The sequence below is a fragment of the Anas platyrhynchos genome, chromosome 3 (genome assembly GCF_047663525.1).
Source record: "Anas platyrhynchos isolate ZD024472 breed Pekin duck chromosome 3, IASCAAS_PekinDuck_T2T, whole genome shotgun sequence".
Classification (NCBI taxonomy): Eukaryota; Metazoa; Chordata; class Aves; order Anseriformes; family Anatidae; genus Anas; species Anas platyrhynchos.
The window spans coordinates 64883935-64910856 of record NC_092589.1 but is presented as its reverse complement, the minus strand read 5'-3'; the positions used below and the strand labels follow the sequence as shown (position 1 = coordinate 64910856).

Below are 26922 nucleotides of genomic sequence, written 5' to 3'. Positions count from 1 at the left end.
GTAGTAACAGACCTAAGGCCTATCTGGTATGGTAACAGTGGATTTGGAGCAGAGTGATAAAGAAAGGGAAATCATGAGCAATCCTCCCTCCTGCGCAGCCTCCAGCAGCTGCCAGCCAGCATGAGCATCAGCCCCTCCTGATTCCTCAGCTTGATCTGCAAAGGGTGTCCTAGGGCATACAGAAACCCAAGGAAAGCAACCACCTGCCACTAATAGGTGAAGCAGAAAAGAGAAAACTCTTTTCTCTTCTGGAACTACTAGTTTTAATATGGCATCAAGAAGCTGTAAATTAGCACAGTACAGGGGCACCAAGGTGAAAAATGTTAGGAAAACACTTGAGTAGACTTAGGAGAGGTAGGAAAAGTACCAGATATGTTAAGTGAAGAGATAGCAACAATATATAGCGGCTTATTGGGAAGAGTGTCGTAGATAAGCATTTGTTTGACACATTGTATTTAAACAAAAGGGTTTTTGGCATTTAAAGGAGAATGCTGAGGGAAGATTCTTCTTATCTTAACAGACACAAAGGCTGGATACATAAAAAGTGTGCATGTTGATCATCCAAACAGAAAATACCATCTCACTAAGGGCTTATGAACACATGGAGTGCTGCAGAAGCAGCTGTTCCTGAGTAGGCCTTCAGTGAGAGCACAGTGGAAATACTCCTTAGTATTAAAAGAGATAAGCCCTTAAGCTAACAGGTCTGTGCAGAAGCTTATGCCAATCTTTTGCAAAGCAAATATCTTATTATTTAAATATACTTGTATTCTCTTCAGGTATAGCGAACACGGTCTGTGTTCAGGTGAAAATGGCTTTTCCCTCTTCAGCGCAGTCTTCCTGAGCAGCAATGTCTGGGAGTGATAACCAGGTCCCTCAAAGATCATGGTGACATTACAGCTTTGTCAAACACGTAATAGCAAACAACATGAAATCACTGCAGTCATCTGTACAGCATAAGGGAATCTCAACACTTACCAAGTCTTAAACATTGAATGCAAGCCTTCTACGACAGTCTTGCCTCGTGCCTCCTCCCTCCCCTGCGTTTTGCCCAGCAAGACAGTGTGTCCTCTACCCGCAGCACAGTACCACAGCCTCTCTTCCACACCACTAACTTCATGCAAGTGCCACTGCCCCTCTGTGTTATGGGAACGGAACAGCCAGGCCTGTTCTCTTTCCTGTGATAAGATACGAAGTTGACTGATGTGCCTGAGGAAGAGATACTGGAGACATCTCTGCTACTAACATATTTACAAGGTTCATGAAATCCACCGCCTTAACTCACATGAACAATACTCGTTGAGCTCAATGAAGTTGAATGTGCAAGACAGGATTGTTGCACATGACAGGGGTGGCAGGATGAGACTCCTTATGTGACAGAATCTATGCAAAGAAAATAAATCATTTCTTTGGAAGCATTTTAAAAGAAAGAAGCTGCAAAAAAAGGGCTGATATGTATTAGTTGTGGGTTTCGTTTTGTTGATTTGTGATTTGGTTTGGTTTGTTGTTGGTTTGTTTTCACAAACTAAGTCCCAAATGCTGTTAAAGAATGTCTGAAAGATCTTCGGTTCGTCAGTAAAGTACCTGCATCTCCCCTTATTCATACCCATCCCAACACCTAGGAAAACTAATGAGAGTTTTTTTGTTTGTTTTCCCTAGGCTCTCTCAGCCTTTTCTTGTATGTCAGGTGATCCAAGCCCCTGATCACCCTCATGGTCCTTTGCTGGACTCCCTCCTGTGTGCCCATGTCTCTCTTGTGCTGGGAAGCTCAGAAGTGGACCCAGTACTCCAGGTGTCTCACCGGTGCTCAACAGAGGGGAAGGATCACCTTCTTCGACTTGCTGGTGACACAATGACTAGTACAGCCCAGGGGGCTGTTTGCTTTTCCCTCTTCATTTCTAGGTACAAAACTCAGGCTTCTGATATTTAAGGGAAAGAAAATTGTGATGGTAATATATTACGTCTTTCAGAAATCTAACAGAAGACATCACATTCAGAAGAGAAAAAAGAAAGAAAGAAAAAAAAAAAAAGAAAAAAAACACAGTAAAGTACACAATAAATGCTTTTTATTCACATACCAGACTATGTTTGCTGGTATTAAATATAAAAAATGGCTGTTTTGAGCTGCTACAATAAGAAATATGGATTTTTGTGCAAAATTCTTCAAAAGTATTTCAAAAACCCACAACTGATAATGTCAGCCAGTTACAAGATCTGTACAAAACTGCAAGCCCCCATAATAGCAAGTGATATTCAAAATGCTGTATGCTACATATGCATAGAATCAAAGCACTCTGAGATATTAATACTTAAATTGCAACAGATTTTAATGAGCACAAGCATTTATCTTGAATAAATTAATGTAAGACAATATTGAGAAATCCTAAATTAATTTGCATTAGTGAAAATGATTCATTCAGTAGAATTTTAATAGGAAATTCTGAAGATACTGTACTGTCTGCTTGAAAAGACTTCTTCTTTAAAGCATATTAAGGCTTTTTTTTTGTGAGCATTTGCTTTTTAACTTATCAGTGGGATGAAAAATATGGTATGTCTAGGCTTTCTAAACATGTTCCCAATCTCCACCCTAAAACTGTCTGGGAAGTTTGACTATTCTGTGCAGCTGTCTGGCATTTCTGGATATGCCACTCTGATCAAGCTGCTGTGAGTCTGGAAACTCTTGGCACATCAACTGTGTATTTACACATCAGTTCTCAGTAATTTTTTCCCTTGAGAGTTAAAGCGTTGCCAGAGGTGTATATGTTTGCCCCAGATCTAACACATCCGGATACACAGCACTCACTATGCATGTGCTGCCCTGTTCTTCTTTTATATGCCATAGGTGGTGGGCATCAGATTCAGTCTACAGGCAACTACACTCCTGTTCTCTGCCAGAACATGAGGATTAGGTCCAATGCCACACAAAAATGTTAATGCTGTACCCATGCAGCTTTGGGGTGATTGCACACAGGGATCTCAGACAGGAATACGACATCTCTAATACCAGCACTGGTTATGTGCTCTCTGCCAAGTGCACAGAGATACTCATCCATGTAAGCAGACTCACTGCTGCTGCTCAGCATTCGCAGGGAGGGGAAGGGGCTCACAGGAAGCTCCCTCCTTATGGGCTCAAGAGTTTTTTTACAGATACCATGTAAGCATTTGGCTCTTGTTTTTATTTTCAGAAGTATAAGCTGAAAGAAAATGCTTTCCTGAAAGCAAAGCCTCTTCTTCCAGGTGCTTCCAGGTGCTTCTGTGGGAATGCAAGATTCCAGAAGGAACAGGAGAAGCTCTTCAGCATTGCTTTTCCCTGACCTCTCAGAGGGTAGAGTCTTCCTTTTTCTTGGTTACAAGCACTGGCATGGACACTACTCCTTCAGTGTCAGCTTCTGTTCTTCCTTCCTGGCCAGGTTTTCAGCAAATTGCTGAACATAATAACAAAATCTACAGATCTAGTGTGATTCTAGAGAACTATGGCTGTGCAAGGAGCCATGGAGATGGTGGTATTGCCTAGTTTAGGGAGTACCAGTCCTACTGAGTAACACTTCCCCCCTGGGAGGACTGGCGTTGCTTTCCAGGGCGAATTACTTGTGTTACATTACTACTTGTGCAATAAAGGATTGCTCATCATCTGAAAGAGTGGAAGAATCTTGCCTTTTGTAGTTTTGAGCCTTAACATGCAGCATATGTGACCCCCTAAAGAAATTTAAATTCACCTTAGACAACCCTTCATTCCCTTTTCTACCTAAAAAGGAAACAACGAAACAACTGTGCAGCTGTTTCAATAAGGAATTTTCCTTTTGCATATGCCCTACAGTAGTTCAGAAAATCAACTGGTATTTCAGGTGCAATAAGAATGAAGGATTGGACTTGGCATCATTACCCAAATTCATGAATAAATATGTACAAGAAGAACTTTGTCCCTTCAAAGGGTCATGAGACATTATCTGGTTTGACTTCTTATTTAGGATGAGTAAGCAGTTTAGTTTCTCAGGAGATTATTATAGTTAAATTATAGCCTCATATGCTCTTCATGAGACAAGGACGCTTTCATGAGCAGCTTTTTCATACAGTCACGGTTGATTTTATTATGTGAAGGATGCAGCTTCCTATTTGTCTCCAGATAATTTCAGAATTATTTTGCTTCAGATGTCTCTGAAAAACAAAACAAAATGACAGGGTGAAACAGGAAACCTTTACATTTGGGTTTAAAAATTACACAGGGAGTGCAGGTGAATGAGCTCTTGAGTCAAATTAGTGGCTGTGAGTTAGGGCTCATCTGTGCCATAAAATGGTTTGTCAGTGCAATTATACCAGTAATCCCAAGACTGCAGCAAAAATAAAGTTAATATATGACTCTAACACAGCTATGCCAGCAACTTAGCCTAAGTGTGCAAAACTCAAACCAGTAAATTTTTCTTTTACTAGCATAGTTTATGCAATTTAGGGAAATATTTGACCTATATGGGTAAAATAGCTCATTTAGTCAATACAAGCTGGGACTCCAGCAAAGATTTTTTTTCAGTGTGTCTCCAATGTGACTATGTTCAATGTGTCCATGTGGTGTTGCTGGTTTAAGAGACATTGGAGTAGAGACACCACCATCTTGGTGAGGACTCCAGAGGCTGTGCTCTGGGCTGGGGTAACATAGCCACAGCTCTGGAGGGAAGTTAATTAAAAACTTCATCACAGAATCATACATGTATAATCACAGAATCACAGAATGGTTTGGGTTGGAATGGACCTTAAAAGACCATCTAATTGCAACCGCCTGCCATGGGCAGGGACACCTTCCAGCAGACCAGGTTGCCCAAAGCCCCATCCAGCCTGGCCTTGAACACCTCCAAGGACGGGGCATCCACAGCTTCTCTGGGCAACCTGTGCAAGGGCCTCATCACTTTGCTGTTAATATTTAACACCCATTGTTAACATTTAACAGCAATATGCCAATGGGCTAAGGCTTCATCAGTGGGCTGCATTCCCAGCTCTCCCACACCACAAAAATGCACATTTTAATCTGTCCTCTGGAGGAATAGCAAGGTCAGTGTGTGTTAGATAAACATCTAGATAATCATGGTAGGTGGCTAGGTCTCCCCTGCCCTTAGGGTCTTTAAACCTACAACTGCTTTGAGATGGGCTTCTTGAAGTCCTGCTGTCTTTGAATTGCAGCTCTCAGAGCAGCACCCTGTTTGTTCCCTGTCAACTCCTTCTTTCTTCTGCAATCAGCATTGATTGTGCCATGGAAAATAATCTTTGGTTCACACATTAAGAAAAACTGAAAACACCAAGCAGAGAGAAATTACCAAAAAACAAAAACTGTCAAAGTAGGTGATGCTCCTAAATCTGCATTGAAAATCACTTAGGAGTAGGAGTACTTTCAAAAGTGTTGAGAACATACTACTCCAGTTATGGATTTGTCATCCTAAAATTCCAATGTCCCCAGTGCTGCAAAGTTTGCCTCAGCCACTCAGCTAAGAGCAAGGGATGCTAGGAAAGGAACAGCTATCTTGGCGGAACACTGGTTTGAAAAGTCCAAATACATGTCAGAGAAAGTCAGTACCAAAGGATTAATGAAGATGCAGTGGGTCAGAAAGGTTGGTTTTAATTTCTAGCACTGACTCTAACCTTCTGCCATACAGGAACCTTCATCTTATCATAATCAATGCAGAAAAAAGTTCCACCTCAATCTGTTTCATACAACTGCTTAAAAATAAAGTAAGTCCAAATTTAAAATAATAATAAAGAAGCTTTGTTTAAACAAAGCCACCTAAATGTTCAGCTTGTGGCAGAAGAAAAACACAGCTGTGTAGATTTTTCATTCCCTGCTGCATTTCTCTCTTTTCTACTTTTTGTCTCCCATTTAAAATGCACCCAGGCTTAGTCAACTGAGACTATTCCTTTTGCAGCACTCGTGTGATGTTCAAGTCCAGAAAGCAACATCCCAAAATAGCCCGATGCCAGTGTACATTTTCAGCTCTCCAGGTGGCTGGACTGTGTTGTTTCTGTCCTTTCCCAGCCACGAGACTACATGCAGCTATCAGCACTGGAGGCAGAAGCTCCCTTCACTTTTTTTTGCTATTCTTTTACATTACTCCATGCCTCCATCTGATTTTGTTTCCAAGAACATGGGATAAGACATTATAGCAGCATCAGCGCTATTCCAGCTCAGTTCAATGAACCTTCTCTCTCTCTTTTTCTCACACCCAACAAAAACAGCTATTAACATTTTTAATGCCTTCTAAAAGACTGCCAAACCAAGGAGTTTCCTTATTAAAACCAAACCAAACAAACAAACAAAAAACCCATGGCAGTAAAAGGAAAAAACTTGTGGTGTCCTTAAAAATAAAGCCACACATTTAAAATTCTTTTTGGGGTTTTCCTACTTTCTCTTGTATCTTTAATGAGAGGGCAAAATATGTTAATGGTGGCTGTTGCTATAGCAAGCTAAGGCATCTGTACTCAAGTCTCTTGCTTAATTGCTAATTGCTCTGGAGTGATGAGGTCATGTTAACATCATTGACCCTCTGGGCACATTCATTCTATCAAAATTAACATAGAAATGACCCAAGGCAAATCCCTGTTCTTTCTTTCTCCTTCTTGCTTAGGGTGAGGACTAGCTCTAACTAGTACCACTCTGGCATTCTTTGGCCCTGACTGTGGAAGAATTTTTTTCTGGCACTGATGAAACACTACAAATAAAAAATACTGATTTTTCTCACAGAATTACCGACTGTTGAAGATTGCTTTTGAATTTCATTAAAACACTTTTTTGTTTGTTTGTTTGTTTTTTTTCTTAATAACTATATACTGTAGTAATTTGGATCACTAGATTTCATTTTGTTACCTCATATATCCAAATCATTAAAAGAAGATATTAATAAATAGCATAAATGTCCTGATAGAGAATGAAACCATGGGTGGGAAATGGCTTACTGCTCAGTTCTTGAAGTAGAACTAACATGCTCAAATATTAGGCATTTGGCAGAGATGCCAGACACAACTAAGTTTTTTGTATTATTTGTCTGTGAGTCCCATAGTAATCTTTTTAATTACACCCTACATAGAGCTGTGTAGCACGCAGCTCAAAAGCTGATTTTTAATGTCCATCAATCATTTTACCTGGCTAGAAGTTTTATAGTCTTTTGCCCACACTAAATGTTAATTTCACATGCCTATGTTAAATCCATATTTCTTAAAATGCTCACAAGTGCAGGTGAGGAAGCCATAATGGAAGATTTCTGATGGTCAGTGGGAGACCAGCAGGCTGGAGATGCTATGTGCTTCTTGGCTAGCTAATGATTTCAGAAGGTAGATAGTTCTGTCATCCACTGAGGACGACAATTTAAGGGACTGCTTCATAATTTAAGACAGATAGTGATCTCTCTCGTAGGCAGCAAAGGTCTTTTCTTTCATGTTTTGCTAGAGCCCTCAAATAAAGCAACTAATAAAGTGAAGCCTCATCTCTCTTGATAGTGAGTTTAAAGGGCAGATGGATAAAGACTTAAAGGAGCTGATTTAACAAGAGTAAGTAGAATAATTACAGGCTGATTTTATAGGCTGGCATTGCTTCTTGAAACTGTACTTCTGCTTTCATGCAAAAGTCCTGACATTCTATAGTCAATAGGACTATTTTAGACAAAAACTTTCATTCTCTCTTTCTCTGTACTACAGACAAAGCTCACATGCTCAGTGGTATGTGGACTGAGGAAGTACGTGAAGCACCCTACTTTGTTTCATTTTTCAGTCTTTCCTGTAATTTTTCAACTTCTTTGGCCGTGAGCAGGAGAAGAATTGGCCACACAAATAAGGTAATTGCCCTGGAAGGCATGAAAGTTACTGGGTAAATCACAAGAAGCTGCAATGTACCACTGCCAGTGCTGGAGGAGGGGGCAGACGTCTCCTGCTCACCCTCCTTCCTACTGATGCATGCAGAGCCTGGGAGAACCTCCACTGCCTTAAGTCCTCATTAAAAGCCACTCTTTGTGCCGAGTTTAGAGGACAATCTTTGTGGGGGAGGGTGAGGAACCAGTGGGATAACTGAGAGAAAATGTAAGAAACCTTCTTTGGGAAATACTGGATGGGGAAATTGAGGGTTTCTATTTGCTTTTGTGTCATATTTCAAGACAATTCCACTTGATTATATATGCTTTCTGTCATGCTCTGGGGGTTTTGAACTTCCCATAAAATAAAATAAAACAAAACAAAACAAAATAAAATAAAATCTTATTTCAGATTCAGTATACTGCCCAACTCAAATGCAATAGAAATGTTGCGGGCCATTTTAAAATAAAAATGAAGTATATTTTGAAATAAAACAAAAACAAAAGATAATAAAATGTTTTTCTAAATCATTAAAACAAATTTCAAACTTTTTGGGGGAATTGTGTTTGGCTGGAAATGATTCTGGAAGTTTTTTAGAAGACAAAGTCCTCTTCATTAGCACTTTAAGTCTTCTGCAAACTGACAGAGCAAAAAAACAAGAACTTAGTGGAAACAGAAATAATTTCCTGGAAGTTTTGAAAGATTGTATTTGTATCAGTATTTGCTGCACCAAACTGACACAAATCAGAAAAAATGACAAGCTTTTTTTTTTTTTTTTTTTTTTCCCAACTATAAACGTTGATCTAATTAAGGTTTTTTCTCCACCTGCAAACCTGATCATGCCTGTGCACTTATATCACCAGAACAACCACAGGTCTAACTTTGACAAAAGGCGACATTGCTAAGAGCAACAGTGGGTCACCAATAGTTGTGTCGACCTCCGAGGTGCACACTGTTTACAGAATATATGTGGCAATGGTGGTGGCTCCCATGGAAAACGTTTCCTCATTGTGAAGTATGATGGCTACTGGTAAGTCTGAAAATCACTCTGAATGCATTTGTTTGCATCCATTTATGATCATAAGGCTCACTCACCTTCTATCTTCAGAGAGTATGTCCTTATTTCTAGTGGTGGTGTCTTGAAATACTTTTCTTATGTTTTCAATTACGTTTTCATCCACATACTCATAGTTGTGCTCTTCTTCCTGTTCCTTTTCACTCTCCCACTTTCCAAGTGGGTTATTTGTTAGACCTGAGTAATCAACAAATAAATAACTGTAAGGAAATGGAAGATACTGCCCTTGCCCAGAAAAATGTACAATTCACACACTCAACCACAAAAGTCAAAAACAAAGGAAGCAGTGTTCACTTTTCACATTTTCACAGAGATCTAAAGAGACTTGCTCAGATTCCCAAACAACATTTGTACCAGATCAAGAATGAAACCCAGATGAGCATTTTAGAAAATTGTCTTCACTCTTCTAAGAATTCCTCTTTCAGATTTTGCAAAATACTTGTGCTTGAAAAATCTGTGGACAAAACAGATAATCTGTTGTCCACTCCCTGATAGCTATCTGTCCACAGACAAATCTAAGGTTTAATAAAATGGTTATAAAGCGCAGTCACTGAGTGTAAAAGCAGACATATAAAACTGTCTTATCATATAAAGAGATGAGTAGTCCACCTATCTCATGCAGCACCTACCAACCCTATTGTAGACTTGCTTCTGTGCTCATGTGTTTCTTTGCCTGAAGAGAAGAATCTGTAGCTAGGAAACTGTGATGTTATTTTGGGATTTTCTAGAACTAAAATCCCTAATTTCTTATTATTCAGAAGGCAATAAAACAAAGAGAGATGAAGGCTTGGAAGTGGTATGAGGTTGAAGTGAAAAGATTTGAAGTAAATTTCTTTGTGTCCACTGAGACCAACCTACAGCAAAACTGAGGACAAACCTTTCAGAAAGTGGTGGTCTTTTCCCACTAGGGCGGAGACCCTCACAGAAGGCCTGTTTGCAGCTCCAGCTCCTGAGTGTGCTCTGCTCTGATTCGTGGCATCGCAGCAGCTTGATGCTATCATTCACATTGATTGAATCCGCTCCCAAAAGGCCCCGTGGTCTCCTGCCTTGCCCATGTGCTCTTATTGCACCCTTGAAACTTAAGGTAATGGCACGGGACACGTGGGACTGTTCATCACACAGAGAAAGACCTTACAAGGATCAGTCATTGAGTGCCCCATGTCCCCTCTCTGGACCCATCTTGTCTCTTGGCATTTGCTGTGGTGGGGAAGAGATGGGTCAAGACAAGAACATGGACAAGAACATGGTCAAGACAAGAGATGGGCAGGACAAGAACAGACCGCACTTTGGGTTTGTCCACATTTAATGGAACTGGGAGGACACTCTTTCAAAAGGAAGAAGTTTCATGTGAAGTGGCAAAACAGTGTGAAAGGCTGCTTCTGGAACAGCTGTTTCTGTCTGGTTAATTTGCTACAACATAACCTGAAACAACCTGCAAATGCGTCAAGCCCTCACAGCCTATCTGACGTATTAGCAAGGCCATGTTTATCAAATATATCCTTCTGTATGGCACTGAGTTTCTCAAACAAGAATTCTCCCAAGCTTGTTCTTGGGACTATGGTGCTCCCCTTCACCAAGAAAATACCTGTATATTCATTCTCTCAGCAATCTCCAGCCCCCACTTGTGTTTGTCCTAAAACTCTCCATTGCCGACGTGTCTCTCCCTGAAAAACTGGGCAGGAGTGATGACTCCTCTTTCTGAAGTTGTGATCCACTCCCTTTTAGAAATTTGAAGGCTAGCAATAACCATTAAGTTCATCAAGTACACAATTTACCATGGACCAGTTTACTCACAAGAACCCCTGCTACCAGATCTTGATATCAAAAGGGGGAGAAGAAAAAAACAAAACCAACAACCACCACCCTGTGATGCAAATTTAATGAAGATCTCACTCAAACATGTGGCCACTCTCTTATAAATAAACATTTCCAGGTTTGCCGTTCATTTGCAGGTTGGCTGTGTTTGATATCAGTAAAAGTAAACTAATGAATAAAACAGGCACCGAAGGAATAAGCTAATCCTTGTGATTCAGCAAGGGAAATATTGTTTGTGCACTTAGACTTGCTAATACGGATATAAAGTACAGGTTGCACACGGATGGCATAGCTAGACTTTCTTCTTTCCCAAACATACACAATCAAAATGATATGCTTCTAAGCAAGACATCTCAAGGAGAAAGGAAATTAATGTCATCAGGCCAGACTAAATCACAGCTGTCCCCAGTCCAAATCAGTGTAGGATGCCTTCTGAAATGTATATATTTACACTTCAATAAAGCATTAAGCAATGAATGGAACAAGCTGAATGATCCCAACGGGATTCTGAACAGTGAAATCAATGCAATTTGCTTCCCTGCTTGAAAAAAATCTATTAGCCTCAACACTGAATTACTGAATCAGATACGCCATCTTAGCCTGCTAAGAAAACAAGGTTTATGTCATCATGCTGTCTATCCATCCATCAATCTTTTCAGTACTTTAATTTTTTTTTTTTTTTTTTTTTTTTTTGCCAATTTCAGTCAAATTTGAAAAGGGGGCATAAGTCACAACGTGGTTATAACAAAGAGAGTTGAATTAGTTCCTCTATTGAAAGAAAGGCATGCAGAACACATCTGTTACACACTCCACTTGGCAGCAGACAGCAGGATAAATCAGCATGTTCGTATTGGTTGGCCACTCAACACAGACATAGCTCCAGACCTGCTCTTTTTCATTTGATAGGAGTGCCATAAGGAGAGTTTTGGTTATTATCAGGGAACGAAGGAAAGGAGCAGTGGGGGACAACAGACCTGAACCCTTATTAAAGCAAATTTCATTAACTCTGCTCTTCCTGGAACAATTTGTATAATTATGTTTGGCTTTATAGTGGAAAGGGAGTACTCTGCAGACAAATAATTTCCATTTATCTCACTCATATCCTCAAGTGGGTAGTTGTTTTGTTTTGTTGATTTTTCTTTTTTCTCTTTCTCTCTCTCTCTCTTTATTTTATTTTTTTTTACCCCCCTCTGAATATAATTATAATTCTTTCACAGACTTCAAGATCACAAATAGTTGTTATAACTCTCCATTCTGGCCTTTTCCAAAATGCAAACAACAGAAGTAACTTAACCTATCAGCCCCACTGCTAGAATGCAATCAGTGCTAAAAACGCAAGTTCATACAAGGCTACACAACTAAATATGCCTTGCTATGACCATAACGCAGTTTTATAGCTGTGGTAAATATCTCAGCCCATGATTTATGCTGCATAAATTAACATTCAGCCACATTAATAACATGTAATGTTTATAGATATGCCTAACCTGAAAACAATAGTTCTGAATAATTATACACAATAATACTGTGAATTAAACAAGGTGGAGCTATGTCCTTATTTCTGAGCATCACTTAAGTGAAAAAGCTCAGAAGTGAAGAGCATATGCATAAGCCAAAGTGTTTTTATGAACAGTAGTTCTTTATTTGCTGTGGGCCTGGTTCCGATGGTCCTCGATGTTAATGAGAGCTAATTCCTTAGGGAGTGCTACTGAAAGCTATTGAGTGATAGCAGAATCAGAGCCAATAAAAGTAATGAACTGTTCCCTGGGCTGGTATCCATCAGTCATTCGTTCATTTGGTGATTTAGCATGTCTTTAAAAACTGTTAAGAATCAAAATATTTCATATGCACTGTAAGGTTAAAATTTAATTTATATTTAATATTTATTATTTAATATTTATTATTTAATATTTATCTGTGCCTGGAACTTAATAGGCCATTGTTTGGAAAAGATAAATCTTAAAGTTTGTTTCTTAATAAAAAATAGACTTCCAGAAAGATACAAATGTTGACTTCTTTCACTGTCCTTTATTTCCAAGTATTCTTCTTTGCCACTGCTTCTCTAGTCTATCCTGCTGAATTTATTGAATCTTTACAGTCACTGATGTCCACTATTCCATTACTGCTTCTTTCTTGTAAAATAAACCCTCAGTATATCAATAACTCAATATATCAACAAATAAATAGATAAGACCTGGACAGGCTATAGAGATGAATAGGAAGAAACCAAATGAGGTTTAATAAGAGCAAGTGTAGAGTCCTGCACCTGGGAAGGAACAGCCACATGTATCAGTACAGGCTGGGGGATGACCTGCTGGAGAGGAGCTCTGAGGAGAAGGACCTGGGGGTCCTGGTGGACGACAGGTTGACCATGAGCCAGCAGTGTGCTCTTGTGGCCAAGAGGGCCAATGGGATCCTGGCGTGCATTAAAAGGAGTGTGGCCAGCAGGTCAAGCTCCCCCTCTACTCTGCCCTGGTCAGGCCTCACCTGGAGTACTGTGTCCATTTCTGGGCTCCCTGGTACAAAAAAAGACAGGGATCTTTTGGAAATAGTCCAGCAGAAGGCCACAAAGATGATACGGGGCCTGGAGCATCTTCCTTATGAGGAAATGCTGAGAGACCTGGGTCTGTTCAGCCTGGAGAAAAGACTGAGAGGGGATCTTACCAATAAATACCTGAGTTGTGGGAGACAGAGGGATTTGGCCAACCTCTTTTCAGTGGTTTGCAGGGACAGGACAAGGGGCAATGGTCACAAGATAGAGCACAGGAAGTTCCACACCAACCTGCAAAACATTTCTTCATGGTGAGGGTGACGGAGCAATGGGACAGGCTGCCCAGGGAGATTGTGGAGTCTCCTTCTCTGGAGATATTTAAGACCTATCTGGATGCCTACCTGGGCAGCCTGCTCTAAGGAAACTACTTTGGCAGGGGGGTTGGCCCCGACGATCTTTCGAGGTCCCTTCCAACCCCTTCAATTCTGTGATTCTGTGAACTCTCACAGATGAGAAACGTTTACCACAGGTTTTAATGAATAGCATGTTTTGGGTGTCATTGTACCTCAGCACAGGAGGGTACAGAGAAGGTCTCAGTGCCCTACCATGCACCCCACCCGCTCTCAGCTGCTGCTCTGCACAGCTGCTTCCTCCCAGGGCTGCTGCAGCTGGAGAAATGCCACAAAACTGGATGGCACAGGCAGAAAGTGGGAGAAGTGACTCATGCAAAGTCCCCCCCCCGGTCACCTGGCATGTAATCTTGCAACAGCTCCTTTTAACTGCTTCTACATGCTTCTGGAGCCTCTGCATATTACTGCAATTAAAATCAGTCAGATCTAATAAATGAGGGAAATACAAAAGGATGCAAAGCACTTTCTGTCCCTGTTGTATGTTAGATTTTAGTGAAGAACAAAACAGATTGAAAATCTTTATACATAATCTACCAAAGTGTACTCACCATCCTATTAAATGATTCAATCTCTTTATTTTAAGTCGTTTTCTTACTTTTTTTTTTTTTTTTGGCTTATCTCAGAAGATGCATCAGCAATGAATATGTTTTTTGATAATGGCTCAAAAAAACAGGGAAAAGAGTACAATTATTTTTCTAAAGATAGTGGAGCCAAAGGATGTAATAACAGTTTTGCCCTAATCAAATATAGAATTAAAGTATAGAAGCTGGAGGGAATTGTCATACATGTACACATGTACACAGTATAGAACTCCTAATTCATATTGCTTATCTTTATACATTAATTCAGAACACTACTGTAGATTTCCTGAGACAATGTGAAAGAAAGAAGAGGTTTTGTTTTTTATTTTGGTTTGTTTTCAAAATAATTCAGAATTCTATGTTTTGCTTAAAGCTTTTGAAAATATTAAGTTCAATTCATTGTATTATTTGTTTTAAAGTATAGCCACATAACCAAATGTATTGCCCTAAATGATAGAACAGCAAGCTACAGCACAGGGGCAGAAATTTCTTAAACCATCTTCATGCCAAAGCTAGTATACATTTTATGTGTACTCTGAACTGCAATCAGAAGCCCCCTTCCTTTTTCTTTTTTTTTTTCCAGCCCACTCGCTTCCAAAATCAAGTGCCTAAAGTCAGAAAAGCATAAATAGCTTCCCTAAAATATCTTGGCATCAATAAACAAAATCAACATAAATATTATTTTTTTTTATTGCAGAATGTAACAACTCCAGAAACCTAAGGCATATGCAAGAAGATTAGGTGATGTTTTTAAGACGCCACTTAGAATAAATTTCAAGGTTAAAGCAAAACAAACTGATATAGCAGATTTCAGATGAGAGTTATGATCCTGGAGAAGTGCTGCTATTTCTAATGAATTCAAACTCAGTCAAATCTAAGAAAATAAGATAATATCTTTAGTGGCCAATTCAAGTTTAACTGCAACACAGGAAAAAAAAAAAAAAAAAAAAAAAGTTCTATTTCTTAGAAACAAAGATAACAAATCCTATCTTCACTAACATGAACTCTGCAAGGAAACACCATAGAGGCGTAGAGGCCTTAAAACTGAAAGAAAAACGTTGCCTTTTCTTTTCAGATCTGGCCTATGGTAAGAAGTAGTAATTGTGCCTGTAAATGTTTTTGGTTTTTTTTGTTTGTTTTTTTTTTTTTGAAAGCACAGATTCATTATCCTTATTAGGAATTTGAAGCAGGTTGGTGCTTTGGAGGGTGGCTTAACATTCACTAGTAGAAGTTTAAAAATTAGTCAGTGAATGGTGCATTTCCTCCCACTCAAAATCCACAGGAGTGTGTCTGTGTTATTAGTCTTGACATATTTTCTAATCCATTATCCTGTGAATTAGCAGAGCAGAGAATACTCTCTGGAACAGACAAGCTTGCTGCACGCAACAGTGGACTCCTGGGGATCTCTTGACTGGCCAGGAAGAACTGCTTTATCATCTAATCCAATCTCCTGTATAATTTTGCAGTTATCTTTGAATTAAGCCCAGTAATTAGGGCTATACTAACACACAGCTTTCAGAAAAACCTTTAGCTTTGATCTGGGTATGTCAGTGTACAATCCATCACAATTCTTTGGTCTAGGTTATTAAATCTGCCTATCTCCAACATTTAACTCACACTATACTCAAATTTAGGTACTTTGAAAAAGGAGGTACTCTAAGGCGGTTAAACAAGAAGCAGTTTCATAGCCTTCTAAAAGAAACTTTATGACTCTTGATTTTCAATGGATGTGCTGCACAGAGGTCCTAAGAGTTTGTTTGAAAACCCTCAGAAACAGAGGCTATTCTTTATCTGATCTTAAGTGAGTAGTCTAAATTAATGTAGTTTATAGGGTGAGCTTAAAAACTAACTGCAAATTTCATGAGGAATAAGGCAACAGATATTTATGTGGTTTGAAATCAGAAGCATGGGTAAGAACTCGGCCAGATGGGAAGAAAGTGATGCAAATCTTTGCAGCACAGGGGCAAGCAAGCCTTCAGCAGCCCTGACACCAATGTTTTCTCTAGTACACTTGGGCATACACCTAGGACTATTTGCAGAGTACAGGTGTCTATCTATAAATTTAGGGAACAGGAAAAGAAAAAATAGAGGTAGGAAATGATTAGGGAAAAAAAAAAAAAAAAAAAAAAAAGAGAGCCTGACTGATACCTGAAGTTTGAAATAAATGTTTCCTACTGGAAGCAGGAAGAATTAAGTCAGTAATCTACCATTGTCTTTTTGTTTGAAACATCAAACATCTGAGCACTATTCTTACAGTTCAAGCACCCCTAAAAGTTGTTTGGAAATGGGCTGGGAAGCCTGCTTGCTGAGGATGAGGAGAGCAACTGGACCTCATTAACCATGCACATCTTAAAGTCAATATGCAAGCCTCAAAGAAAAATGTATCTTTAAATATTTTGAATTGAGATCTCAGATGGTATCTGGTCTGGGGCCATCTCCCTCCTGACGTAGATCTGTTCACTGTACAGAAAGACAAACCAGTTGGGCAGCAGCCGAAGTGATCACAACACCTGACAGTTTTATGGCAATATACAGAAACACAAGCTAGTCCCAACAAAAAGAATGGAAGGAAACGGCCACCTCCAAATGCTGTTGTTGGACAAAAGCCTTAGCAATGGTAACTCCAAACTTCTTTTCTCAGCCAGGGTATCTCAGGTTAGAAACAACTGCATAGTTCCTGTAAGAGGCACAGGAAACAACAGCATGACACTGCTCCTCGCTACAGGAACTGAGCTGCTGAGTTCAGAAAAATCTCTGAAAAATCTTGACTATAAAGGCATTATGTGACTTCAGCCTTTGTGGCTTTTCCAGTCTGTTAGGAGGCTAAACCCACCAAGGTAAAGCACTTTCATGAGCACTGAGACCTACACTTGTGGAGAAGCCTGTCATCATAATCTTTAAGTCTGGCTTACTTCAGTAAGGATGCCTTTGTCATGTTTTCTTCAGATGTGTCCCTCCCCACTTCTTGTGTCTGACTCACCCCACAAAGACCAACCCATGCAAGTGATCCAACTGATCCTTGCATGGACAGAAGTGATATGCAGGTAGTTTCATTGACATTAGAGAGTACATCATTAACCCATCCTGGTAATTACTTTGTTCTAGAGCTTAAACAGAGCATGTCATTCTCTTCAACTGCCAGTGTGAAATCTTCACTATTTACCACTATAAAATCTAATCAGATCATTAAACAGTAACAAAATGGATCTTACAGGGAGATTCTTCAAAGCCACAGAATAACAAATATGTGACTATCTTTCAAAACAGCCAGATACCTAAATACCTTCAGAAAAACGGTCCCCAAATAATCAGCTTCCACAGCAGTACAAATCAATGGATATTCAACGTGCTACAGTAATCTTTCAATATAAAAGTTATGTTGCATTTGTGTAGGTTGACCTTTTTAGGAGTCTCACACACTGAATGAGAAGACAATAAAGAGAAATTTTGTGGGAATTATTCTTACAATGATATCAATTATCATTTAACAAATACTGTGGGAATGAGTATTTGTGCCTTAATCTTCCAAATGTTCCACTGTTGTAATTAATGTGAGGTGTTCATATTTCAGTTATAACCCATGACTGACAGATCAATGAAATCAACTGATTTTTTTGTATTAACTTCAAACTATTTTGTACTTGTCCTCATATCATCTAGCTTCTCAACTTCAATATGTTCTGAAAAAAGGAAAAAGTTGAAAGATAAGTAGAAAACCTAACCAGTTATTGAATAGTCTTGGGAAATCCAAGCAAATGGCAAATTTTAAAGCAATTAATGGTCAAGTAATTTTCTCAACATTATTTTTTCTTCAAAATACAAAAGTATGAGTAGAAGACATCTTCATATACTTAGTGTAAACTGCTTCCTCATCCTTAATACCTGCTAGAATCAGCATTTTTTGTCATAAATGATATAAAGTTTCCCAAAGGAAAAGGAAAGTGCATCTTTCCAAACAAGTCTGTTCCTATAAACTACTGAATATTTATGTTACAGTGTCAAACAGAGTTTAACACTATGCTGCTGTTGAAAGCTTGGATAAATTTGCCCTATAGCATTTATGGAGGAAGAACAGAAATGTTTGCTTTTTATTGGTTTTGACAAATCCACAGATTCCAAATGAAATCACACAAAATAATCCTGCATGCAAATTATTTATTGGGGTTAGGGTTAAGATTTGTTGTATTAATAACTTAAACCATAAATCTTAACTGACCTTTAATCACAGCGGCTTCTACTAATGTAGGTTTCTCAGTCATGTCCTTCACATTGTCATGATGCACCAAATCATTTTGACAACTAACTTGTAATTCTGAAACATCAGCAGCTTGATTTGCACATGATTTCTTGGTGGTGTCTACACAGAAATTCTGAAATTACATAGAAGAACACATTGACTTCACATGTAAATTGTTGCTCCAAACTGAATACTTTCAGAGATGTGACTCATAAAAGCAACATTCTTTGGGCTGCTTTTATGAAATTTAACCACAAATTGTCAAAGCAATTCATTAATCACATTTCCCGTAATGCTTGTCTTTACGACAAATACTTCACAAAATATCATGATTAGAAGACACTCTTGGTGAAGAAATTACCTTTAGAACGTATCTCAAGACTGCCTTTTCTTTATTTGTGTGTATGGACTCATGTAAACACATTTACTTATGCCTTTTGGTTGACACAGGTTTCTTTCTGATTAACTACTTTTATTGTATTGATCTTTCATTTGATGGGTTCTGATATATATTGCATCACAGGTTCATATGAACTCTGACATTTCAATTACATTTATACAGTGGCATTCATAGCATGGTGAGTATAGTTAGATGATAGAAATAGATGATTAAGACATAATTAACTGTAGTATTATAACATTGTAGAAAGTAAGTTATGTGGCAGTAATACTTTACTCCTTGAATTTCATGCCTGATACATATATTTTCATAATTCTGTTTTTTTTTTGTTTTTTTTTTTTTTGTTTTTTTTAATTGTGAGTTATTAGTTATAAATTCTTTCAGTCAGGAAAAATAAAATTACCTGTGCAAATAAGTGTCAATTAAAAGTGTCAAAAAGTGTATCTTCATTGAAGCTATACAGTAGCTGCAGCATTCTTACAGTCCAATTATAATCATTATACTAGAAAGTCTGCATTTATTTTAAATAATAAGCATAGATTTTTCATTCAAAAACATTTGTAGATTTTCCTCAGCAATGATAAAATCATTTCTATTCAGAGACAGAAGGTTGCATTGGTAAAACTGACAGTAGTGACCCAGCAATAGTGTCTGATCTTTTCAGAATCAACCCACAGTTTGTGAAAGCACAACATGAACTCAGTTTTTATGACAATCTGCCCCTTCTGAAAAGATATCAGCTAGCAACAGGAAAGTCTCTGGTAATTGAAATAGAAAATTTGAGATAGCATATTAAGTGGAAGAGCTCAGGATGAAATCTGAAAAATGTATGGACAATTTTCCTCGGTAGGTGAGTCATGACATGACATAATTGGAAGACCATCATTTTTCAGTTAGAAGAACCCAAGGTAGTTATCTCCATTTTCTGAAATAAACACTGAAACCTCAGTCTGCAGGGGCTGACTGAGTTACAGTATTCAATGCAAGTTTGTGCAGCACAGGCTGTACAATGCTGGCTAGCGCTCTTCGTGATTACAAAAGAACCTCTGATACTAAGCAAAGCTTAAAGTAGTGATGTAATTCATGGAAACATCAGGGATTTGTACAAAAAGAAACACAGCTGAGGAATATTTTGCAAAGAGGACAGAAATGTCAGAAGAAGTTCTTAAAAGAAAAATAACCCAATGGAAAAAATGCTGTTCAAACTAGGATGATACTCCAGCGTATTGTAGAACAGCTTCACTGGAGTTACAGGACCTTTGTCTTTCTTCCACCACCGAAGTGTGGCCTTTGTTTTATTTCTGGTTCTTTTCCTGACCATCTGCACCTAAACACACCTATGTGTTGCCAGCCTACCCTGGCAATATGAATACATTTTACAATTACTTAATGAGAAATGTCCTCCTTTTGCTTGAGGAAAATACATTCTTAAGTAACAATTTTTCAAATGCGTCACTGAATTTGTACTGTCCTCTGTATCATTCATATCTGTTTGTCACAAATGAAAGGTCTTGGAAGAGGCAGGGAGATATTTTTATTCATTGGCAGATTGTTCCTGTGTTCAAGTTATTGAGGATACTGGCCACACAGAATGCTTTCACTCAAAAGACAGTTTTCAGGTAACTGGGGGACATTAATTTAAGTACTAGAAATATAAAAATAATGCTTTCAACACGATTTCTCTTTTTTTTTTTTTTTTTTTTCCAGTCAACTCCCTGTTTTTTATATTAATCCTAGCAATCAATATCAGGAATGAGTATGTTCAGATTATTTGTTTTGTGTTACCTTAACTAACTTAAAAACAAGCCATGCTATCAAAATGGAAAGATTCCCTCATTAGGAAGAATGTAACTGAAGTCTGTGCTAACCTTATCAGTCATCAGCAAAACCACACACTGTGATACAATGGTTACCTGGGGCACACTGCAAATAAATTTAAATATGCAGAACTCAAACATTTAAGAACAAACAGGATAACAGAAACTGGACTGTAACTTCATTATATGCTGAAATCTGATATCCCTTCAACATTCTTAATGGAGCTATAGATAACAGTTATACCAGAGACAAACAGAGATAAGATGCTTTTTAAAACTACACGCACACACACACACACACACACAAACAAATTTTTTTAAAAAAAAGGCAGAGCAAAGTCTTACAGTCATCTTCCAAATAAATACTAGGCAGGCTTAACAGTACAGGGTTTTCATCTACTTGGAGTCATTGGTCTGGTGATTTAAAGAAATCAGGATACCAGCCTTGCTTTCAGTACTGTTACTGCCAGAAGAAACACTGAATCAGTTAAAAACTTTATTTTTTCAGTCACTTCTTTTAACAGGCTACACAAGAGGATATCCCAAATCTCAACAACTACAAGTGTGCGAACTAAAAACAAATTACCTCAATAGCTAAGCATTGCCCATTACATCTCTAGGTTCACTCACTGTCCAAGAACACTGTCTCAGAAGACGGAGTCGTAAAGGTAAGGTAGCGTAAGACTTCTCAGGAAACAAGAGGTGTTAATTCAAACAGGATACAACAAAGTGTGAGGCTCATGTGAGAACTAAAGATCTGGGGATGAATCATCCTAGTAAGAACAGAAGTTGCAGCATTCTGCAGAAGCTGTAAATGAGTCCAGAGTTTAACCAAGATACATAAACTGAAAACACTGAAGTAGCAAACTGAGTTTCAGAGCAAACAGTTTGAATGAATTTCCCTTGATTACCTGAAGAGCTTAACACACTACTGCTTGTGTGCATGTGCATGAACTCATATTGTATAACAGTTTCCCTCCCCTTGCCTGCTCCAAAAGCAGTGACATCTGACATCATTCTTGTTCTTATGAACAGCATCAAAGAAATAGCAATGTTTTGCCCATCTACAGCACTTGTCACAAAAAAAAAAAAAAAAAAAAAAAAAGCTTTCAAAAATGTCAATTTCCCCTGAAATTTAAGCATGTTAGCATCTCCTTCTCACAGTTACAAGGTATATTCTGTCTTCAGAAAATCAGGCTATAAATAGTTGCCTCCCTGCAAATATTTCTTTCATTACTATGTGTAATTGTTTTCGAACTCGTTTACGTTTCTGATATCAACATCATGTGGCAATGAGTTTGAAAATTTACTTCTGCATTTCTGCATCTTGTAAATTGTCCTTTATAAAAAAAAACAGTCCTACCAAATAATTTCATGCAGCCATTTTATTCACTCTCTGTTTACCTTCTCACCGCATTCAGGTTTTCACAGACATATTTAACCTCTCTCCAGAGTCTACTCTTGCTCAGGCTGAGGAGCTCTAGTCTATAGCATTTTTCCTCTTAAAGGAGCCAAATTGTAATCCATGATGCAATGGACCCTGAAATATCTGCTTCTTTTCAAGATAGCAGCCTGAAAAACTACTGAAGGCAGTTCAGTATACTGCATATACTGCTGGCAGCACTATTTGGTCACAACTGCTCAGTAAGTCAAGGAAAAATACTCTGGAGGAGAGATCCAGGAAAGCTACTATAACCTCTGAGACAGAATAGAAGAAAGTGAAGCTCTTAAAGTACACAAGGTGAAAAAGCTGTTAAATCTGTTTATAAGGAAAGGAAATTATACATGTGTTCATAATACACATTATTGTTTTGGTTGCTTTTTTTTAAGGGAAAAAAAAAAAAAAAGAAGAAGCCTCAACAGTATCTAGAACATTCAGAGTAAAGAAAGAAAAGCAACATTTGTTTAAAGTGCAGAAAAATGTGGGAGTAAATATGAAACCAACAGCTGTCATAGTCTCTGAAAATGCTGTGAGAGATATAGTGGCATAAACCAGTCTGACAAAACTATGCCTTTCCAGACAGAAAGTCAAGCTGTTATATGATTACAAATGACTCTAGTGAAGAGGAGTACTCATTTGTCGGAGCAATCAGTGCTGGACATGGCACTACACCTTTGGAGTACATTTATTGTGAGTCACCCATGCTAGCAGATACAGATCATAAACCTTTTACTGCAATCTTTAAAGACAGTTTGGAGTGGCACTCTTGCTGCCTTTAGAAAGTCAAGCCAAAGCTATAGACATATATCTTTGCTTTGGCATATCTTCCACTGTTATATTTACTTGTAAAATGCTTAATTGCTGCATGTACCTTTCCAACAGAAAAACAAAACAAAACAAAAAACCTGCATATATAGAAAGAAAGTGTGATAAATGGTTTTGCAGTCAAAATACATTGCACTCTTTCCAGACAAAAAAGACAACTTATCAGAACAACCTACAAACAAACGTTCTACAAGAGAGTCAAACAGCAGAATATTCATGGGGAAGCCCAAATCATGGCAAACAATACTTTAGTTTTTAATATTTTGGAGAGTATTTTAAAGAAATTATGAGAGGGAGGCACAGAGAGACACATCAGTACAAGTATAACAGGGTAGTCATAGTTGCTGATATAGAGAAAACTTGCTGCTATATAGAGAAAACTTCATGAGTTTCAGAGCAACCTACAGAATGAAAACCTACCTACAGCAATACAGATAATCAATAGAGATAAACTTTTTTTATACCTGCATGATTTTCTGTAGAGACAATTAAGAACTGCAGTGAATCAGAGAAGAATCCCAGGTTTTGATTCCCATACTGTACTGATACAGAACCAGGATAAATGCTATCATAATCAGAGCCATAGACAATCCTGAGACAGAGACCAAAATTCTCTCTCAATTTACAAGACCATAAACTGGAGTAACTAAATGTCTTTAAAATTTTTCAATCCAGATTTTCATATTAGTCAAATATTAGTCAAAATAAATAAAATTTCACCAACTATATAAATAGAAGAAGGAATGAGCACTTCCATGTAACAGATGGGAAACACAAAATCAAATAATAGAAATACACAAATGGAAATTGCTGACACCTCTTAAGAAATTTGCATTATTATGTCAGACAGTCAGGACTGATTTATTCCACTTGAAAGGAAATAATTACCTTTAGATTATTACTCATTTGTATCCCAAGGTAGCCTTCTTACATGATCTATTGGTGAGACAACTAATCCTGCAGATCAAAGTAATTTTTGCAAGGGCACAGTGTACCTGTGGTTAAGGGTACTGACAAGGGTCTGTGATTTTGTAGTGAAGAATTTTAACAGCCTTCCCCATTGCACTGATTCCAATACATGATATCAAACCTTCATTTTCCACAGTCCAATGGAGTGTGGAAAAGGAGAAGAGCTAGTTAGAAGACGCTTGAGAAAGGCCACGGGCAATAAAGAGGATCCTCATTTAGCCTCATTAACATACAGGACAGGAACACTTTGGAGAATTATTATTTGCCTCCAGAACTCGTAAGGTACTATAAACTACAGATGAACTATTTTTGCCAAAGAAGGGGTCAAGGTTATATCATTTCAAAGGCAGGAACAAAATTACATTAGTTTGTGAGCTCTTTTCTGCCTAAAAGGCACATGGAACCTCTGGTTAAATTACTGGGTTTTGATCAGGGTTCGGAGCCTTAACTAGTTTCTCCCTCACCAGGTACTTTCTGTATGCACTTACAATATTGCAATTAATTAGATGTTCATTGTCAATAGTCCATGTTTTCCCAAGAGTTACAATGAGGATGTTACATAATAAACCAATGATAGACCATAGGCAGATGCCACTGTAGGCAAATTCTTAGGGTTTAAAATGTGTATTTGAAATGCAGTACTTTCCTGAAAGTAGGGAAAGAATTAGTTTATCCTTGCTCAAAGCATGAATAAGAATGTCTGGATTTCAAAAACAAAACAGAGCAGAAAGTCATGTTTTAGCTATATCCGTTTCTAAATAAATAAAACCAACATATCAGACTGAATGGTCTTCCAGAAATCAATGGCACGTAGAACATGCTGAGCTTGCATGACTATTGCGATGGCATACTAACAAAGAATAAACAGTGAAGGAAAAGACATTTCTGTAAGACGAGAACAAACTCTTCTCTTCTGGTAGGCAAGGAGGGTGCTTGCGGTGGACAGGAGCCTCGGCAGCCGCTAGATGGCTGTATTCCCTGCCTTATGCCAGCCTGGGCACGTCAAACTTTGCAAGGGTTTACATTTCATCGGTAAAACAATAGGTAAAAACTTAGCACACCCTCTCTCGCCTGAGAAAGATTTCTCCTTCTGGTCCACCCGCTTCCCCCCATCTAAAACCAAAAGCAAAACAAATGTCGCAGTTGTATCTGGGGCTGGGCAGAAAGAAAATATTCATCTAATTTGATAATTTATTTTGTAGTGTTATGCATTGAAATGCTAAAACCTGGTAACTAAACAGACTGAGGTTTGATCATTTAGGGGGAGCAGAAAATGGGGAAAAACAAGCGTTCCAGACAACAGGATAACTTTTAAATTAGGGCTGTTGTATGTGCACGGCACAAGCTTTACAAGGAAATCTCATGATGGCTTTGAGAAAGTAATGAAATACTGCTACTCTTCATGGATAGTTCCCACACTTCAGGTAGAAAATTGAGCTAAAATAAATTATTGAGCTAAAATAAATTGTATCATGTTATCAATAAAAAATTTGCAAGTGTGTACCTCTATTACATTCTACTATAATTCTTTGCTTGCTCCAGAATTTCAGAACCCCAAGATTTCTGTTCTTAATCTAATTACTTTCATGCACACATTCAATGTTCTCAATACTTATTTAACCATTTATTGCTGATTAAGATCTTTTTCTTTTCCAGAGTCTGTCCAAGACTGGCACAGAGTATATCTCAAGAGATTTTGAAATGAATCTTTGCTAAAAAAAGGGTCCTTTATGCCTGTGGGTAACTAGAACTGTCAGTCTCATTCCCAGGCATTTTTCTGCTGTTCCATGTGTATATAATAATAATAATAATTAATAATAATAATAATAATAATAATAATAATAATAATAATAATAATAATAATAATAATAATAATAATACAGGGCATCCTTGAAACAGTCTTATATAGTCAGCACAAAATCACCAGGCTTACGTTTTCAGATATTAGTAATACAAATCATAAAGGGTATTTTAAGATCTTTTTTTAGCAATAGTTTAAACGCAAAATACAGAACTCTCTTCATTATCCCCTTCTCATGAAACACATAAAGGGATAAGGAGTTGTTCCCCAGAGCCTCACTGCAGAGAACAGACTTTTCTCATCTTTATGTAATGTATATGATGTCTGCATTACATTTGTTTTTGCAGATACACCTGCTCATCAAGGCCTGCCTTTTTTTTCCAAGCATTTAGTCTTCAGCATCATTAGCAATCAAGTATTATTTTCCACATTTTATATGCTGGCAAAGTGAAACATGCTCTTGTCCACAAAAGCCTCAAAAACTGAGTGGGAACCAGTGATGTCTACCCAGCTGCCTCCTTTCCACCCATCCCACCTCCTTGCCATGCTTTTGGTGCAGGTGGCACTGCCTGCCCACCTTGCCTGTTCATCTTAGCCACAATAGTGAGTGCTCAGATACAAAAAAGAGGCCTCGGTTGTCTGAGGTTGGACAAAGAAATGCAGTTAGCAGCCACCTGTGAAAATTCCGGTTTCCATGACACTCACTGCATGAGAAGGCATCTGTGAGCTGAAGCAAGAACAGGACCCTGTTTTTGTTCAGGTGCCTTAGCCCCAAGGCAGGCTCTGCTCTTCCCCTGGCCAACTCATCCACTGAGCAGTAAACTTCTTGGGAGGAATAAAAAAAATTCTGAAGGTGTAAATTATTAAGATCTGCTACTGTATCACAAATACATCTCACCTCAGCAAATGGAAGTGCTTGTTTGTTCAAAGACTATGAAATGTTGTATGTTGTGAAATCACCACTTAAGCAGAAGATGCGAATTCTTCTCATTTATCTTAATGGGACATTAACTGGAAATTTAATTACAAGGGAGAGCTAATTATCTGCAGGTTTGCCAAACTGCAGATGGAATCTACTCAACAGAACGAAATCTGAATGCTGAAGTCAACGCGAACAGAAGTTCAATTTAATGTGGGAAAATTTGAACTGAAACCAAATGAAAAGAAGAAAAAAAAATCCTGTAACTCCTCTCAGAGAATCTCAAATGAGACACCCCTCACTGCACCATTCTCCTGGCTGCC

General features: G+C 38.2%; 1 protein-coding gene across 2 annotated transcripts in view; it reads right to left on the bottom strand.

Moving 5' to 3' along the window:
• Positions 1-2046: 2046 nt before the first annotated feature.
• THEMIS (thymocyte selection associated) overlaps positions 2047-26922 on the bottom strand; it is a 90642-nt gene continuing 65766 nt past the window's right edge. Inside the window, exons 5-7 of one of the 2 annotated variants that reach the window (XM_005009586.6) lie at positions 18407-18560; positions 8914-9070; positions 2047-4152 (exon numbers count right to left, since the gene is read on the bottom strand). In XM_005009586.6, the coding sequence (XP_005009643.2) occupies positions 4143-4152; positions 8914-9070; positions 18407-18560 (321 nt within the window). In that variant the 3' untranslated portion in view covers positions 2047-4142. Of the gene's footprint in view, positions 4153-8913; positions 9071-18406; positions 18561-26922 lie in introns of those variants that run through there. The other variant, XM_013096857.5, reaches the window with a different exon arrangement.